Source organism: Zerene cesonia, chromosome 8, assembly GCF_012273895.1.
Source record: "Zerene cesonia ecotype Mississippi chromosome 8, Zerene_cesonia_1.1, whole genome shotgun sequence".
Classification (NCBI taxonomy): Eukaryota; Metazoa; Arthropoda; class Insecta; order Lepidoptera; family Pieridae; genus Zerene; species Zerene cesonia.
The window spans coordinates 5,021,521-5,037,387 of NC_052109.1; the positions used below are offsets into that span (position 1 = coordinate 5,021,521).

At 32.9% G+C, this 15,867-nt stretch overlaps 3 protein-coding genes across 5 annotated transcripts; 1 reads left to right on the forward strand and 2 right to left on the reverse strand.

Annotated features, from left to right (window-relative positions):
• Positions 1 to 1,862: 1,862 nt before the first annotated feature.
• On the reverse strand, positions 1,863 to 5,447 carry LOC119828641 (protein salvador homolog 1). Of its 2 annotated transcripts, XM_038350875.1 has the most exons (11): positions 5,397 to 5,447; positions 5,111 to 5,271; positions 4,869 to 5,037; positions 4,713 to 4,794; positions 4,531 to 4,638; positions 4,150 to 4,279; positions 3,507 to 3,617; positions 3,083 to 3,260; positions 2,830 to 2,966; positions 2,173 to 2,305; positions 1,863 to 2,088 (listed from the first exon to the last, which is right to left on the reverse strand). In XM_038350875.1, exons 2-11 carry the CDS (start codon positions 5,193 to 5,195, stop codon positions 2,019 to 2,021), a joined length of 1,203 nt encoding a protein of 400 aa, XP_038206803.1. In that variant the 5' UTR covers positions 5,196 to 5,271; positions 5,397 to 5,447; the 3' UTR covers positions 1,863 to 2,018. The 2 variants fall into 2 exon arrangements, with proteins under 2 accessions (XP_038206803.1, XP_038206802.1); XM_038350874.1 differs by having other exon boundaries at positions 5,111 to 5,411.
• Positions 5,448 to 7,680: 2,233 nt separating this feature from the next.
• On the forward strand, positions 7,681 to 10,479 carry LOC119828645 (diphthine methyl ester synthase). Of its 2 annotated transcripts, XM_038350881.1 has the most exons (6): positions 7,681 to 7,760; positions 8,477 to 8,595; positions 8,702 to 8,884; positions 8,991 to 9,162; positions 9,408 to 9,539; positions 10,151 to 10,479. In XM_038350881.1, exons 1-6 carry the CDS (start codon positions 7,748 to 7,750, stop codon positions 10,339 to 10,341), a joined length of 810 nt encoding a protein of 269 aa, XP_038206809.1. In that variant the 5' UTR covers positions 7,681 to 7,747; the 3' UTR covers positions 10,342 to 10,479. The 2 variants fall into 2 exon arrangements, with proteins under 2 accessions (XP_038206809.1, XP_038206808.1); XM_038350880.1 differs by lacking the exon at positions 7,681 to 7,760 and having other exon boundaries at positions 8,356 to 8,595.
• Positions 10,480 to 10,757: 278 nt separating this feature from the next.
• Positions 10,758 to 15,530, reverse strand: LOC119828630 (rap guanine nucleotide exchange factor 2). The gene is made up of 2 exons (XM_038350852.1): positions 15,280 to 15,530; positions 10,758 to 14,809 (listed from the first exon to the last, which is right to left on the reverse strand). Exon 2 carries the CDS (start codon positions 14,770 to 14,772, stop codon positions 11,248 to 11,250), a length of 3,525 nt encoding a protein of 1,174 aa, XP_038206780.1. The 5' UTR covers positions 14,773 to 14,809; positions 15,280 to 15,530; the 3' UTR covers positions 10,758 to 11,247.
• Positions 15,531 to 15,867: the final 337 nt, after the last annotated feature.

Below are 15,867 nucleotides of genomic sequence, written 5' to 3' on the forward strand. Positions count from 1 at the left end.
TAAATACTAAAAGGGCAAGATATGCAATTTATTATTTAAAAGTTTGTGTTGATATTATAATCACAAATGAGTCTAAGAGAAAAGATAGAAAACCTAATTTATATTGAAAATAATATTTCTCTTTTTTACTGTAAGGATGTAATATTGTACTGGTTGTCTTCTGGTCTTAAATGGTTAAGAAGAAAGTGTAGGTAAATGCTATAAGCATTTACACATACCTTTGAACAAGCAATTCTTGTTTCTTTTAATGTTACCTTTAAAACTCACATTTTGTCAGAACTTTCAGTTTTCCCAGTTTTCCCTAATGAGAACTATTTGTTACTAAATGCCTTTGCTACAAAAAAAAATTCAAATCTAGAATATACTACATTTTCAAAACAAAGCTATCTTGTACATTGTTCTATCTATTTATTAGATTATATTAATTATAATTATATTAATATCTATTTATTATTTTACATTAATTATCAATGACATCAAGCTTGTTAAGTTGTTTGTGAGCCACTACACATGCCATAGTTAAGACGAGTGCCATAATGGACTTTAGGGTGTTTCTCATTCAAACAATATGGACATAAATAGTGAGCGCCGGCAAATATTACGCATCTCATGGTTACTCAAGTGTATAGGCTGGAACATGTAAGCAGAAGCATTTTTCTCCCGAAGGGTAAAAAACGTAGTGCTACCAAATTTAAATGGCGAAAAATGTAAAGATGTTGAAATCTTTTTCATTGTTGGCTCCTTCAAGTTCTGTGTGTTCTATAGCTGTCTTTCTAAATTTTAATTGTTAAATATGCCGAAAGCTATTCAAAGTAATTTCCAGAAAATTATTATAAATGTTAGTATTATATAGTTACACTAAAGCGACTGTGACAACACCCTTCATTTCAGAGATAAGTAATTAGAACTGCATATATATGATTCGGAAAGCTTGACCCACCACTAAATATCTTACCGACTCTCGCTTCGAATAATCGGTACTGAAATGAAGCTAGCAAACAGATCCCACCTAGTTCCTGGGTGGCGGGCGCAGACTTTTCTAAGATATAATTTCCAATTTTTCTAAGATAGATCGGTTTTGATTAGGTGCACGAGATGACGCTGATGTTCAAGAGGGTTTTCTCGAGTTGAAACCTCAGTAGTTTAGCCTTTAACTGAGTTTATATTGTCGTGGCGTCGTCTGTTATGTTGCAAAATGTTTATATGTATGTATTAATAATATGTTGGGTTGTTGCGCAATATGTCGCATTGGATATAATATGGAGTGAAAACGTGTTTTAAACTGGAACCGTCTCTGACAGTGCCTTCGATAAAAAACAGAAAAAGTCAAGAAGGGAGACCCGGATGGAACGAAGGTCCTTTCGTTTCTATAAGAGAGAGAGAGAGAGAGAGATAGAAACATGCGTATACCGCTACAACTTTTCGTGAGAATTTTTCCGTCTAGCCCTCTTTCACAACGCGATAAGGAACTTCGTTCCAATTATTTTTGATAACCAAAAAATTAAACCTCCGTCAAATTGTCAGAACTAGATCAATTTTCAATCAATTGATCCACTGGTGCCGCCCTATGGGAGACACCAGTTTCCAAATAAAGAAAGACTCATAAAAAAGATATGAGTTTGTATGTTTTATGAGTCCTTTTGAAGTTGGTTAATAAATATAGAGTGTGATTTTTAAGAAAGCCGTATTACTTAATCATTGTACTGATTCAACTTTATAATTGGATGCATTTTTTATTACAATGCAATTGTACAATATTTATTACATTTTCGTCATGCTTCGTGACTTGAACCTTCTACAAAAATTTAAAAATAATATATATATGATAAAATAATTTTATTAAGTGTGTGCAATCAAAATTATTGCATTAGTAAACTGATTTATTTCTTAGCAATAGTAGGTCAATAATTTTTTTTGTATAAATAGCCTCCCAGGCAAATTTAAGGCACTTGTTTCAATAAGTATTTTTTTAACATACTACCTAAGATCACAGTTGAATAAAACTATTACTTATAAATTCAATGATTTGTAAGTGCATTGTATGATTTCGCTCGTCTTCTTCTTTCAAGTTCCTGTAGCAAAGCAGACCTGTAAGCAAAATTTTGATAAATTTGAAATATTATACTCAATAACCAAATTCTTATACGAACGAGTATTCATTATTATTCTTACCTATATTGTTCATACTTCATAACAATTAATTGTAACTCTTGTTTATAAAGTCGCGTAAGCATATCTGAATAGCAATCCAACTCGCTCAGGCGAAACATATTCCAACGTAATTTGTGATCCAACTCCTGATCAGCTGTATATAAATAAAATTATAAATGTGATAAAATATTGACAAACTCAGGTGGGTTAGTTAAGACTGGAATGGTTGAACTAAAAAGTCTTATTTTAGAGCTCCGTACCCGAAGGGTAAAACGGAATATTACTAACATTTCGCTGTCCGTCTGTCTGTCCGTCTGTCCGTCCGTCCGTCCGTCCGTCCACCTGTCTGTCTGCCTGTCTGTCCGTCCATCCATCTTCATCAAGCTCTATCTCACTGAACCGAGATAGGTTGAAAATTTCAGATATTATGTATTTTTATAGCCGCGATGCTAAGAAATAAAATATAAAAAAGAGACGCCGACTTAGACCCGGTAAGTGGGTGATATCAAGCAGGCAACCGAGCTAGTGGATCACCTGATAAACGAATACCACCACCCATGAGGCGTATATAGGCATAAGGAAATGATTGATTTGCCACGAAGACCAAAAAATGATTGATGGCGGAAATAAAGGAATGGACTGAGAAGTCTAATTGCTATTATTTAAAAAATACTTCACCTTTTGAGTAAACAACAAGCCAGTGTGGAATTTCCTCCAAAAGATACGGCGGCACAAGCGTTGGAACAAGTGGGCTCACTAAATAGCATCCTCCCACCAGACAGGGGTGTGCGTATGTTGTCTGTTGTGTTATTTCACTAAAAGGAAAGTAAAGGTTTTACAATGTCATGGAATCTGTGGGAAATCAACTAAATATCTAAGTAGCATATAAACACCTAAGCATAATAAATACATGTTATCTCTTTTAACTTACTTAAAATAATAGACACCATGTTGAGGTGTAGACACTCGTTGCCATGGGCGTGGTACACTTTCCAAGGGGTGTGTCCAATGAGTTGTTTGAGTATTATGATCCATATAGTAACGTCGCCCACGTAGTGTTCGGTCAGCGGACCAACCAGGCGGTAATGGCAAGTCGCATTCATCTGAGGCTGTAAGAAAAAAGAGACAAATTTCGAGATTTCTGTTCATTTCTAATCTAAAGCAAATCCTGTTTAAGCGTTTTCATATTTTGAAGCCCTTTGTTATCAGGTGCCCCCACTATAGTATTACAGTCAAGTGTACCAGTTGCTGATGAAAGCTTGTATACTCGTATTTCACTTTTTAAATGTTGTTATATTTCAATATATAAAATTAGTGGGCCATTATATTGGTTCATTAAAAAATATTTTACAAACCTTGACTAGAAGTTATCATATTTCCACCATGATTTTTATTGTGATATGGAAGAGCAGGAGTATTAACATAATTTGTATAAATTGGTGACGATTGGCTGGTTGAATTATAGGCTAAAAAAAACTGCTTGTGATAAACTCAAACTCAACAAAATTCATTGATTAGATATACTAAACTATTAGATTTAATTAAGAAAGGAATGTCCAAAACCTTTGTCTTGATAATGTCTCAATTTTTTGTTGAAAAATATAATTTATCTATATATCCTTTTTGCTAATATTGGTTTCTTTCATTTAGTGTGGACTGAGCCTTACATCAGTTTATATAGAAATGTCCTTGTCTTAGATTAAATAATCATTTGTACGTACACCTTTGATATTTGACACAAATAGATGCTGAATCAATCCTATTCTTGGATCAGGTAGATCACAAACTACTTACATTTTAAAGGAAAAAAACAAAACAGATATTATGAGAGCCTAAATTAAATAAGCTAATTCCATATTCAATTTTATAATTTCTATAAATATAGAAACCAAAATCGAAGACAGTAACCTTTTCCCAGAGTACACATGCTAAAGACTTATTTTTTATTTTACAATGTAATGTAGATAAACTAATAGAAATGTGACTTTTTATACATACACTCTGTAACATGAAGTCTTATAGAGTGTGGAGATGGAGGATGGATCCGGGGTGTTAGACTCAAATTAGAGGATATTCTAGCCATGCTAGTCTCCCTTGAACTGTACTGCTGTTGCTTTTGTTGCTGTACCTTTAATATATATTTAACATGTGATATATTTCTGTATATTAAGATCAACAATGAATTGGAATGTACAATTATAATAATTAAATATAAAATAATAATTGTGAGAGTTTACACTGGAACTTATTCTATACTTTTGACATAAATAATAATCTTAATAAGATTATATCTACACATTATAACATTATACTATAGACTGTATTGTGTAGTATAAGATGAATCACTTTGATAATATAATAATAGGCTTCATTTATTACCTGCTGCTGATTTTGATAAATTGGATCTTCTTGTGTTTGATGATAATATCTATAGCTACTTTGACGACTAAATGAATCATCAATATCATTTAGTGTTGAATGGGAAGCCTGGAATAATTAATTCATTACTGGTGTGTTATCTATCAGTTAATTTAAAACACACTAATTTACTCATGTCTTACTATGTTGGCGTCCAAGTGAAGCTGAGAATTAAAATTGCTTGCAACACTAGTTGTTTCACTTCCAGTGGATAAATTAGCAAACCTGTTAAACATTGAAAATTTAATTAATATGAAAATGTTGAAAAACTGCATAATAATTAAAAACATTTGTGGTACCTGTGCGCCAAATTGGGTACTGACTCACTCGGAGTATACTTGCCAGCATGACCACTCATTGTTTGAGCTTTACCAAATTTATTTTCAGTACTTTGAGAGCTTCCATCGCTTGTACCAAATGGTTGACTTCGTGGTCTTTTGTTATTGCCAGTGGTCCAAACATTAATGACTGTAATTTATCACTTCGTTAATATAAGCAACTACTGACGAAAATAATTATTATAAAGGAAAATAAAACATACTTGGTAAGTCTGGTGGAGTATCTTTCTTTATATACTTTCCAACGACACCTTCATTTATAGCCTTTTGTCCCTTGCGCGATATCATTTTTAATGAATTTATTATAAACAACAACAGCAGTCTAACGCTTCGTCAATATTGTTAGTAGTTAGTATGGATCGAGCTAAAAAGAAATAATTTTTTTCATTTCTAAATATTGTAATAATATGAATCTATCTATTTTCTTTGAAAATTCAAAGCACTATTCCTTTTTAATAAGCAATTCATTTACGGAAATAAAAACTTTACTATTCCAGGCTTTTATCTTTATTGACATTTGTATACTGTTCGTAATCTGTCAACGGCAATTGTCAAATGATTAGTGACAATTTACCTTATGTTGCCAAAATATTATTTTGCTTAATCTGTGAACTCTGCGAACCAATGACGTACTACACTATCCTACAATCCTATCCTATAGGATAAGATAGGATAGGATAATTCCTTCCTACTAATATTATATCCTACTATCCTATCCTACTATCCTACTAATATTATAAATGCGAAAGTTTGTTAGGATGTTTGCTTGTTTGTTGCTCTTTCACGCAAAAACTACTGAACCGATTACAATTAAATTTGGTATACGTAGACAACTGGATAACTGGAATAACGTATATAAATATAGGCACCTTTTTATCCCGATATTCCTACGGGATACGAACTTACGCGGGTGAAACCGCGGGGCGCAGCTAGTAGTCTCTATAGCAACTATAGGGACTGATATTATATATATTTAGTTAAGCTTAACACAATTATAAAAATGATTTAAAGCTTTTAAGAACAAAATAACATATTATGGTTAACCGTGAATCTAATATAGGTCCACAGTAAGTCCGTTTTGGTATATGTTTATCTCTTAAAGACAACATACTACGCCCATTGTCAACCGACTCCGAAAAAAGAGGAGATTATCAATACGATTGTATTTTTCATGTTTATTACCTCATAGGGTTTTACTTTGTCAATCGATTTTATGATTCTTTTTTATTTGAAATATGTCGCTTCCGATGTGGTCCCAAATAAATTTGGTCTAATTGAACAATGTAGATGCGGTTAAGTTTGTTTTTAAATTATTACAATACCTACTATTAATTATGGAAGCTGACTGATAGCTATAAGCTATTTACACGAATACGGATTAATCCTTATCCTTTTAAATAAGATAGTTGGGTTGAACATTTTATGAAGATTACTTTACTCTTTACATCATGCAAATTTTATGTAGCAAATTGTAAATGTTTGCAATGTAGAAAAGCATTAGATGTAGTAAAATCAATAATGTTTATGGTAGATCACCGTATATCATAGGTCACCGGCTATAAAATATTCATACCTACAAAACAATTTCGTGAAAGATACGCACAAGTAGGCATAGTATAATCAAATAATCATCATCAAAATCATATCATATTACTGTAATCCAGATTCATTTGCACCTGCCCAGCGACAGACGATACCATCTTATGTATTAATTGATGATTATACTACTACGTATATGATACGTGTTCATCAATTGTATGGAAGTAATATACGCCTACTCTCTCATCTGATGCATAAATGTATTTGTGCCTGTGATCTAATCAACGACGTACTACTAAATAAACTTTGCAATATGGCGTATAAACCGGTCCGAGAGTAGTGTGTCTCTTTCTAATGAGGAATCCATGGACATGATTGATTATTTTTACAAAAAAATTAAAACGCATAGAAATTAATAGAACTGTACCAGATTTAAATATAGCCACACGGATGGCAAACGGTCAGATTTCAAACAAGAAAAAAGAATGATCAAAATCGATTCAACCGTTCGGGCGCTGTGACACCATAGATAGACTAACACACAACTTTTTTGATGAAAAGCAAACTGCTAACATGAAAAAATTATACAATCACAAATCGACGCACGGTAAAATTCGATCATAAAATTCAACCTATGGCTGAAACCATCGAGCGGCACATGATTGTAGAGTGAAATGGTTAATTGTTGTTCTTTATGTAAATAACAAAGACAAACGATTTTTATGTCCTTATCGGCGTGACTGGTTTTTTTTTTTGTTGGAAGTCAAAAGACAGTCAGACCTCCGTTACTCGGCGTACCTACAACGATAAGTGCCTACAAATTCGCGTGGCGCTTTTGTTTTTTCGACAGACAACCCTCCCGCCATAGGTAAAGCGTCACTCTGCGCCAGACAGTGACAGAGTTACGCGTTAGAAGAGAGCGGCAATACTTACTACTTAGGTGAATATCTCGCTAGGCACTAAGTGATTATGCAAGCTGAATTGAACTTTGTTGCTTAGCTGCAAGATTGGATTGACGTGTGCTACTGTACTTGTACTTATTATTCTGTGCCTCAGTTGTGTATACAAAAGTACTCTGGGTTGTGAGTTGTGACAAACTAACTCGAATCGAGACATTTAAGTGATTTTTGCGACATAGTGAAGATTTTTAGTGACTTTAGTGTTAAGTGCGATGGTGGGTTGCTGGTTGTTCTAGACTGTAAAATCGTAAGCGAAAGCGAAAAATTTATAGAATAACATTTTACTTGTAATATTATCCGAAATTATTCTTCTTGTTATGAAGCAATATAAACATTTTGATTATGATGTTTTGTTGTAAGTTTAATCTATTTAGCTATGAATATAAAACGTAGTAAATTTACGTTTTTTTTCAATAATATCTGAAATAAAGTAACCTAAAATAAACGGTACATCTCCGAGGGTTACCATTTTAGTTATGCTATTTTACCCCAATAAATTGTAATCTTGAATATTTTATTCGTATATTACATAAAATATAACGTACGTGTGTATGTATGTGTGTTATTAAAATATGAATATAAATAAACTCTATTTTAAATATCATTTCTGTCTTGTAGATCGCTACAGAGGGAAATGGTTGGATTACATTTGTAACGTTATATCATTAATAAAAAATAAGTTATAAGAATTGTTTTATTTCATCATCTGCATCATGTTTAGCCATCGGGTATTGTAATCACAGATAAGGAACTAGCTACTACGTAATTATCATTTTCTCACAATCGACATTGTTCTCTTGTAGACTTTTCAAAATTTTAAATGTATAATGATATAAATATTTCCATTGCAAACATAAAGCCCGATTAGTATTCATATCTGTCACTGAAGCACTACCAAAATATCGAAAATGAATGTACAATTGCCTAATAAGGAGAAAACCAACGTAAGTGGCAACACCAAAAAATACTTGCTGTTTCAACTTACAAGTGCAGCCACGCGATAGTTCTATTTTTTGTCTCTAATATAGGTCCTATATCTAAACTTAGTACCAATAATGTTTTATTTGGTAGGTTTAGGCTTAGGTGATGCAAAAGATATCACAGTTAAAGGTCTCGAGATAGTTAAAAAATGTGATAAAGTCCTCCTAGAAGGTTACACTTCAATATTAACCGTCGGACATAAAGTATTAGTAAGTATTTGGAAAGACTGGCTCATTATCTTAGGTATTCTTATTTTTGAAGTTTCATAAATTCTTATACAAATGCAAATGAAATGACATTACTTGTTTCTAACAGGAGGAGTTTTATGGAAGACCCATAATAATTGCTGATCGAGAATTATGTGAAGGTAATATAGATGAATTCTTGAAAGAAGCAAAAGAAAGTGATATTGCACTTCTTGTGGTTGGAGATCCGTTGGGAGCTACGACTCACACAGATATGTTGCTTCGCGCTAAACAGTTTAATGTTGAAACCCAGGTCAATATATCCGGTGAATTGTAAAGTTATTCTGTTGTCAAAATTTGCATACATATTACTTATATATATTATTTCAGGAGTTTTATTATAAGGTATTTTCTTTTAGATCATTCATAATGCGTCAATAATGAATGCGGTCAGTTGCTGTGGATTACAGTTATACAATTTTGGTGAAACAATTTCAGTACCTTATTGGACAGAAACATGGAAACCAGACAGCTTTTACGAAAAGATTATCGGAAATTTTTCGAGAAACTTGCATACACTCTGTCTTTTAGGTATATACAAAACTTACAAATTCTAAAGTAATTGCAAATATCAATAGGCAATAAGCACAAAATTTTCGCCTATTTAGCATAAATAACGAATACAAATGGAGGATTATAAAAATCTATTGAATATACCAATAATTAAATTTACACAATATTGAAAAAAATTGCCTAGTTACTGAAAGAAAACAAACTAATTATGAAATATCCAATAATCACCTGGTTATTTTACGATTAATGTATTCTATTTTTAGATATAAAAGTCAAAGAACCTACTGAGGAGTCATTAACAAAAAAAGTTCGGCAGTACATGGATCCTAAATTTATGTCAGTCAAGGAAGCTGCTGCACAATTATTACAGATAATTGAAAACAATCAAAACTCAGGTTGTTATCATACTTTGTTTTAATAGAGACTATACATATCAAGGACTATAAATTTATTTCTTAAGAAAGTGATCCATACATCAAGTATGTTAATATTAAAGAATATTAGTGAAAATATTTATTTTTAAATATAGTAATAAATAGATAGTGGCTTACAGAATTTTTTCTATTTATATAAATTGGTGATATTTAACATTCTTAAAATAAACTCAGCCTTGAAAAGGTCAGGTAAACTTGAATATATTTCGCTTCAAAACTGAAATTTTTTGAACTGATTAACATTATTATGTATAGTCATTTAGCCTAAAATAAAACTTTTCTGAGCATATAAAGATATGTGAATTACTTTTTGAAAAATATTTTTCAGATCATATGAATTCCTAAAATTTACAAAAGATATACAGTCAAATGTTGCTTGAATTTTTTAAAGAAAATGTTAAGATCTAATTTTTTAAAGGACTACCTATATTTACTAGAATGTTTCTTCATCATATATTTTATTACATAACTTAAATGAAAATTACACGATACATTTTTTATTACAGCATTTCAGATTTTGTATTTCACTATCTCTTGAAATTCATGTTTTAATTGTGGATTCTGTGGTGCAGGTATAACTAAAGCTAGTTTAGCTGTCGGCTTATCAAGAGTGGGAGCTCCAGATCAAAGAATAGCAGCAATGAGTTTAGAAGAAATGCAAAATTATGAATTGGGGCCACCTTTACATAGCTTGGTGATTCCAGCTCCCAACCTTCACCCACTTGAACTAGATTATTTAGCGCAATTCAGACAATTTGTTTAACTTTTGAGTTATGCAACAAGAGTCTAACATTACAAAATTACTTTATTCTAATATGATATGAAAATATTCAAAGATAAATCATAGTGTTTAATGTTACATTATGGCTATTTAAAATAAATATTTGATAAAATAATGTTATCATGTAGTTTTATTATTTACATTTAGAATTTAAATCATGATATAAACATTATCAATTGCTACAGTAAGAAATAAAAATTCAATAAAATTAAAATTGGTCCACAAAGCTACCAAAAACTTTTTATGTTACATGTGAAGAGACATGATGTGAATAATTATGCAATAGTATTAGCAATTTTCGCATGTAAATTCGTTGCCATTTAATCCCTTGTTGATATTGGGTAAGCTTGTATATCCACATGTAGACAGTCAATCATTTAACAAAAACGTGTCAAATGCACTATTCTATATAATGTTACACTTATTTTGTAGATCTTACTCCTGAATTGTTTAATAAAATCAATTTGAATTATAAACAATAATAAAAGGTACATTAATTATTATTTGGTCTAAGTTGCGCGTTAAATTACAAAATTAATAAAAAATATACACACAAGACATAAACAACGGAATGTAAATGTACCTACATAGGGTGCCATATAATATCACCAACAATGGTACATTACTAATATTTCTAGTCATAACTGGAACATGGTGGGTCACATATCTATATAATATATTAAAGGCATGGCTAATGTGTAATATTACTCTATATAACACTAGGACATATTTTAAACATTAAATAAGACAGTCTTTAAACTTACTTATTAGGGATACATACATAAATTTTATTAAATAATAATATATTATTAACTCGTGCTTTCTAGTCATCAAGTGAGATTATTAAAATGTTTATATAATTAGACATAGATGGGAGTATTTTGTCTTTTAAACAGCAGAGACCTGTTGATCTTCATCTTCGTCATCAGGTGTGTCATGATAATAATCATAAGGTCGGGTCACGCCTTCATGCGAATGGGCTCGGCTTAAGCGCTCAAGGCGAGCTACTTGAGCGGCCAACGTGTATGGCATTCTCGGGGGCGGAACCGGCCGCACGCAGTTAGCTGTCGTACAAGACCCATGCCCACTGTCACTTGAAGTCGCCGAACCCGTTTTTCTTAATGGCAAGTTTACTAAAGATGTTACACTGCTACTTTCAGCAGACAGGTCAACAGGCAACGGGGTTGGAGTATCTGAGTGCGATCGCTCATGTGCCGCTCGAGAACAGCATATCCCAGGAACAGTTCCATCGCGCCGATGCGTGCAAGGCGAAGGTCCTGGTGGAGGAGGTCTCGGTTGGTGCGGTCGTGTTTTAGCTGGCTCAGAAAGAGCCAATAGTTTTCTTACAGCTTGAGGAGATGCTGCTCCAAATTTATTTGCTCCAAAGCTCTTTTTACTTTCACTGGCTGATGAGGCACTGCTAGTTGTAGATAAAGACGGTGAAGGGTGACGACGCCGAGGAACAGTAGGTGCTGGCCCTGAACCTTCACATTCTAATGACAAAGCATGAAGTCGGTCTTCATCAGTTTCCACATGCATACGGTTTAAATATGCCTTTACGCGTCTAACCATTTGGGCTTCTTCAAACATTTTTTTGGGATTAGGTACATTGGAGGATTTCTTTCTTCTCTTAACTGTTACTTGGCCTTGTTGTACACCAGTTGTTAATTGGTTTAAAGCTACCATAGCATTTGATGGTGGTTGTTTTCCTGATTCTAATAATGTCAGCAAATCATATGGTGCACTGCACATGTTTGTTAGAGTTTTCACTTCTTTAGCTATCATACGCAATTTCTCAAAATTTACCATACCTTCAACTTTTGTGTCATTTCCTTCGTGAATAAATGTTAAATCTTTTCTTACTACTGGATAAAATGGTATAACTGGTGATCTGCCTTGTTCAGCAGTTAATAGTTGTCTATATTTTGACATATTCCTCGATGGATCCATAAGGGTTTGTAAGTCAGAGAAAAGTTTGCTATATTTGGTTGGTAATTTATCCCAAGTCATTCTCAATCTGGATACAGCTCCATGACCTAAGCCCGATATGATTGCAAACATGGAATTGTAGTTTTTGCATTCCTTGCAATGTCTTGCAACTTTAATGAATTGTTTTATTATTCTTGAACGTCGTACAAGATTTTGCTCATTCACAACTTCTGTAACTACCCAAAACATTTCTTTGTTGACTAAGCCTGCAAATTGTGATAACATTGGAGTGCCATACCTACTTTTCAATCCAAATAAATCATCTACATATTCAGTACTCTCAATTTGTCTGAAAATATAAAAGTCTTGTAATGTCAGCTGAACTGCTACTTCAACAGCATTAAGCTGCAGAAAATGGACTACACTTTCTCTGAGTAATTCTGGTGCCATCTCATCAGGTACTAAAGTTTCACTTATACCATTAGTTTTTAAGTAATATCTAGAGCTTAACCCAATTCTCTCAGCAAGGTTCTGTAACTGATCTGGAAGTCGGTGTTGTTTGATTATTCCACCCTGAGCAACTGAAACTTCACAAAGAGAGAAATTAGAACTGGGTTCAGTTATTCCAAACTCGCGTAATGCTAACATTACCACTTCCCTAGCAGTTGTTTCCTTATGGGCCGGTAAATATTTACAGGTTTGATCAGCTCTGTATACTTTTAATACATGTTCAGGATAATCAGAGGACTGATAGTCATCGTAGCAAATTGAGATAAGATCAGGATTACTGTGGGAACTATAGAAAGAATTGCTAGAATTTGCTTTATTTAATGAATCTGTATTTGACAAAATGCTGTCATCACTGTGGAGTCCATCAGTTATTGTATTTTTGGGTAGTATATTCATTTTCATCAAAGCTTTGTGAAGTCTTTTCGGACCTAATGTCATGAATCCTTTTTGTGGTTCTTTTTTCATAATCTGCTGGGGTTTTTTAGTTGGAGATTGAAAAATTGGTGTAAATGTTATTGGATCATCACTCAAAAGTTCAGCAGTTGATAGTCTCGCTCTTGGGTCAGTTTGCCACCTTGCCATGTTTGTAGCTCCTCGTTGTCTAGGTGAATTTTCCGGCATAAGAAGCATTTGCTTGAAAGCAAGGAAATTACTTTTAACAGTAATGCTGAGATGTGTTGAGCCTGTTATTATTTCCATGGCTTTTGCATGGCTTACATGTTGGAATGATTGTCCATTGACTTCCAATATCTGATCTCCTCTTTTAAGACCAACATCTTCAGCTTTTGAATGTTTCTCAACTTTCAATACAAATATTCCATATCCTCTTTCATATCCTCCAAGGATGGTAAAATTTAATGGTTCATCTCTTGTAGGACGTGACAAAGTGACACTTCTAGTTCGAGCCTTTGCTGAGCATGCTATGTTTAACAATCGCAATTGACTTTCCATCTTTTCATGCTCTAAAGCCATTTCAAAGTTCTCCAAAAATTCCATCATATTTGGATCAGTTTCAAAGTCTGTGAAATGATTATTAACCCAGTAAAGTACAACTCTTGTAACTTTGTCTCGGACTGTTGGTTCAGAAAACCAGGCAAGCAACTGTTTGGCAACAACTAAATGACTTTCAATGAAAGTCCTATGGGTTAAAAGAAAATCTTCCACATAAGTTGAGTCTCTTGAATTGTCTTCAATAAGCTGCAACATTAACTGCTCTGGAGTTCCTCTAATGACTACTTGTCCATCTTGATGTCCAGCTTCACCAGCAACACCCCTATATTCTGTAACCAGTACCACTACACCATTTTCATTTTCATGTCGCTTTATATTTTCCTGACCTTGATGCAAGATCCGATAATAATCAGTTTGAGTGACACAAACAAATTGGCAATCATTACATCTAGTAGTCATTACTCCTCTGTGGTATAGTCTTTCTAGGGTGGCTTCAGCCATTCCAAAACTATCTCCAACATTAAGATACTCTACTTCACCATTTGAATGTTCAATTCCAACATGTCCATTTATTAAGACTGACCATGAGTCATGCTCTTCTCCATCTTGCATGACAATTGTTTCAGCTTTTTCAACAACAGCAAACACCATTACAGCACACAGTGCTCTACGCACAGTCAAAGTCATATTTGTAAATGCTTTCAAATGTTGAGTAAATTCAAGAAGAATCTCAATATCTTCTTCAGTTCTTTCACTTGGATCTTTTTCAAGACATTCTCTGACAGCATCCCTGACTGTCAGACTGTCCATACTTTCTTCTAAATCTTCCTCTTCATCAGAATCCACTATAGATTCAAGGAGACCTGACAAGTCTACCTCCATGTCCATATCTAGGGAGCTGTGAACTGATGTCATTGTGTCACTGCCACTATATGCAGAGCTTGTATCACTGGCGTTAGAGCACTTAAGAGTGTGGGGGTACAGCTCTGGACTGTGACGACCACCACGCCCACCTCTCAACATTGTGAAGCTTCTATATGTCTTAGATGACTTGCAGCTCCTATAACAGAATATGTTATATATAATAAATATTAATATTCAACATAGGATTAAATGATTTAAGCATATAAAGTACTTACATATCAATTTGGCACAGATAAGCCAGTTACTTTTTATTTAAGAATTAATTGATAGAGCATCTAACCAGTTAGAAAATATATAGAAATCAATGACTCAATATTCAGAAATAAAAGTTTATTAAAAAATATCTTGGAAGATTTAATTCTTAAAACCTTAGCAATGTGAATAGTAAAGTTTGATAGTTTTTGTTATGCCTTCATAAAAATACGTTAACATAGGCTTTAACGAAATACAAAAGCTGTACATTGATTTTCTCTTATAAATAATAATGAGTACATAGACCAGTCAGTTTCTTATTAATGTTGACAGTTGGTCAATACATTCAATGTTAAATTAGCAATTTCACCTTAAATACTGAATACTACAAATACGAGTATTTTTTAGACAAACCTTTTCAATTTCTATTTTATTTATTTTGCATTCATGGCGGAACTGTCAGAGCTTCCATGTTGCTTTCTAATTAGCTACGCCATTGGATAGAAACAACACTTTAAATGTTTAACACTGTTCACTTGATTTGAGAAGAGAAATTGTGGATATTCAAAAAACATATAACGTTTATTGCAAAAGCAAGCAAGACACCAAAAATTTTAGAAAGCAACTTTCCAAACGTAGTACCTATACACCATAGACACAGATGTTTTAAAAATCGTTTTCATTCAAGAAAGAATACAGATTATATTGAATGAAAAACAATAGTCAATGTTTGTGACCATAGATAAACAATTCAGTGTCGAAATTATACGTTACCAAAATAGATAACTAGATAGGTAGTCATTATTAAAATACTGTCACCAAAAAAAATCAGAGCAAAAACGTGCTTATAAAAAGTTTGAATAAATGAGAAAAGATACTCAAATTTCTTTGCAATGTCTAACATAAAAAATGTCTAAATTTTTGTTGCAAAAAGAATTTTCAAATACTCTTAGATATTTAAACAGGCTTTACTTATTTTTCGTAAAAGGTGCAATTTATTTA

Excerpts from the sequence above, each read along its gene's own strand:
- LOC119828630 (XM_038350852.1), bottom strand. The coding sequence starts at position 14,772 with ATGTTGAGAGGTGGGCGTGGTGGTCGTCACAGTCCAGAGCTGTACCCC.
- LOC119828645 (XM_038350880.1), top strand. The coding sequence starts at position 8,461 with ATGTTTTATTTGGTAGGTTTAGGCTTAGGTGATGCAAAAGATATCACA. Across the intron at positions 8,596-8,701 it reads CCGTCGGACATAAAGTATTA|GAGGAGTTTTATGGAAGACC; the intron begins GTAAGTATTTGG and ends TGTTTCTAACAG. Across the intron at positions 9,540-10,150 it reads TGAAAACAATCAAAACTCAG|GTATAACTAAAGCTAGTTTA; the intron begins GTTGTTATCATA and ends TCTGTGGTGCAG.
- LOC119828641 (XM_038350875.1), bottom strand. The coding sequence starts at position 5,195 with ATGATATCGCGCAAGGGACAAAAGGCTATAAATGAAGGTGTCGTTGGA. Across the intron at positions 5,038-5,110 it reads TACTCCACCAGACTTACCAA|TCATTAATGTTTGGACCACT; the intron begins GTATGTTTTATT and ends GATAAATTACAG. Across the intron at positions 2,306-2,829 it reads GCTTGTTGTTTACTCAAAAG|CTGATCAGGAGTTGGATCAC; the intron begins GTGAAGTATTTT and ends ATTTATATACAG.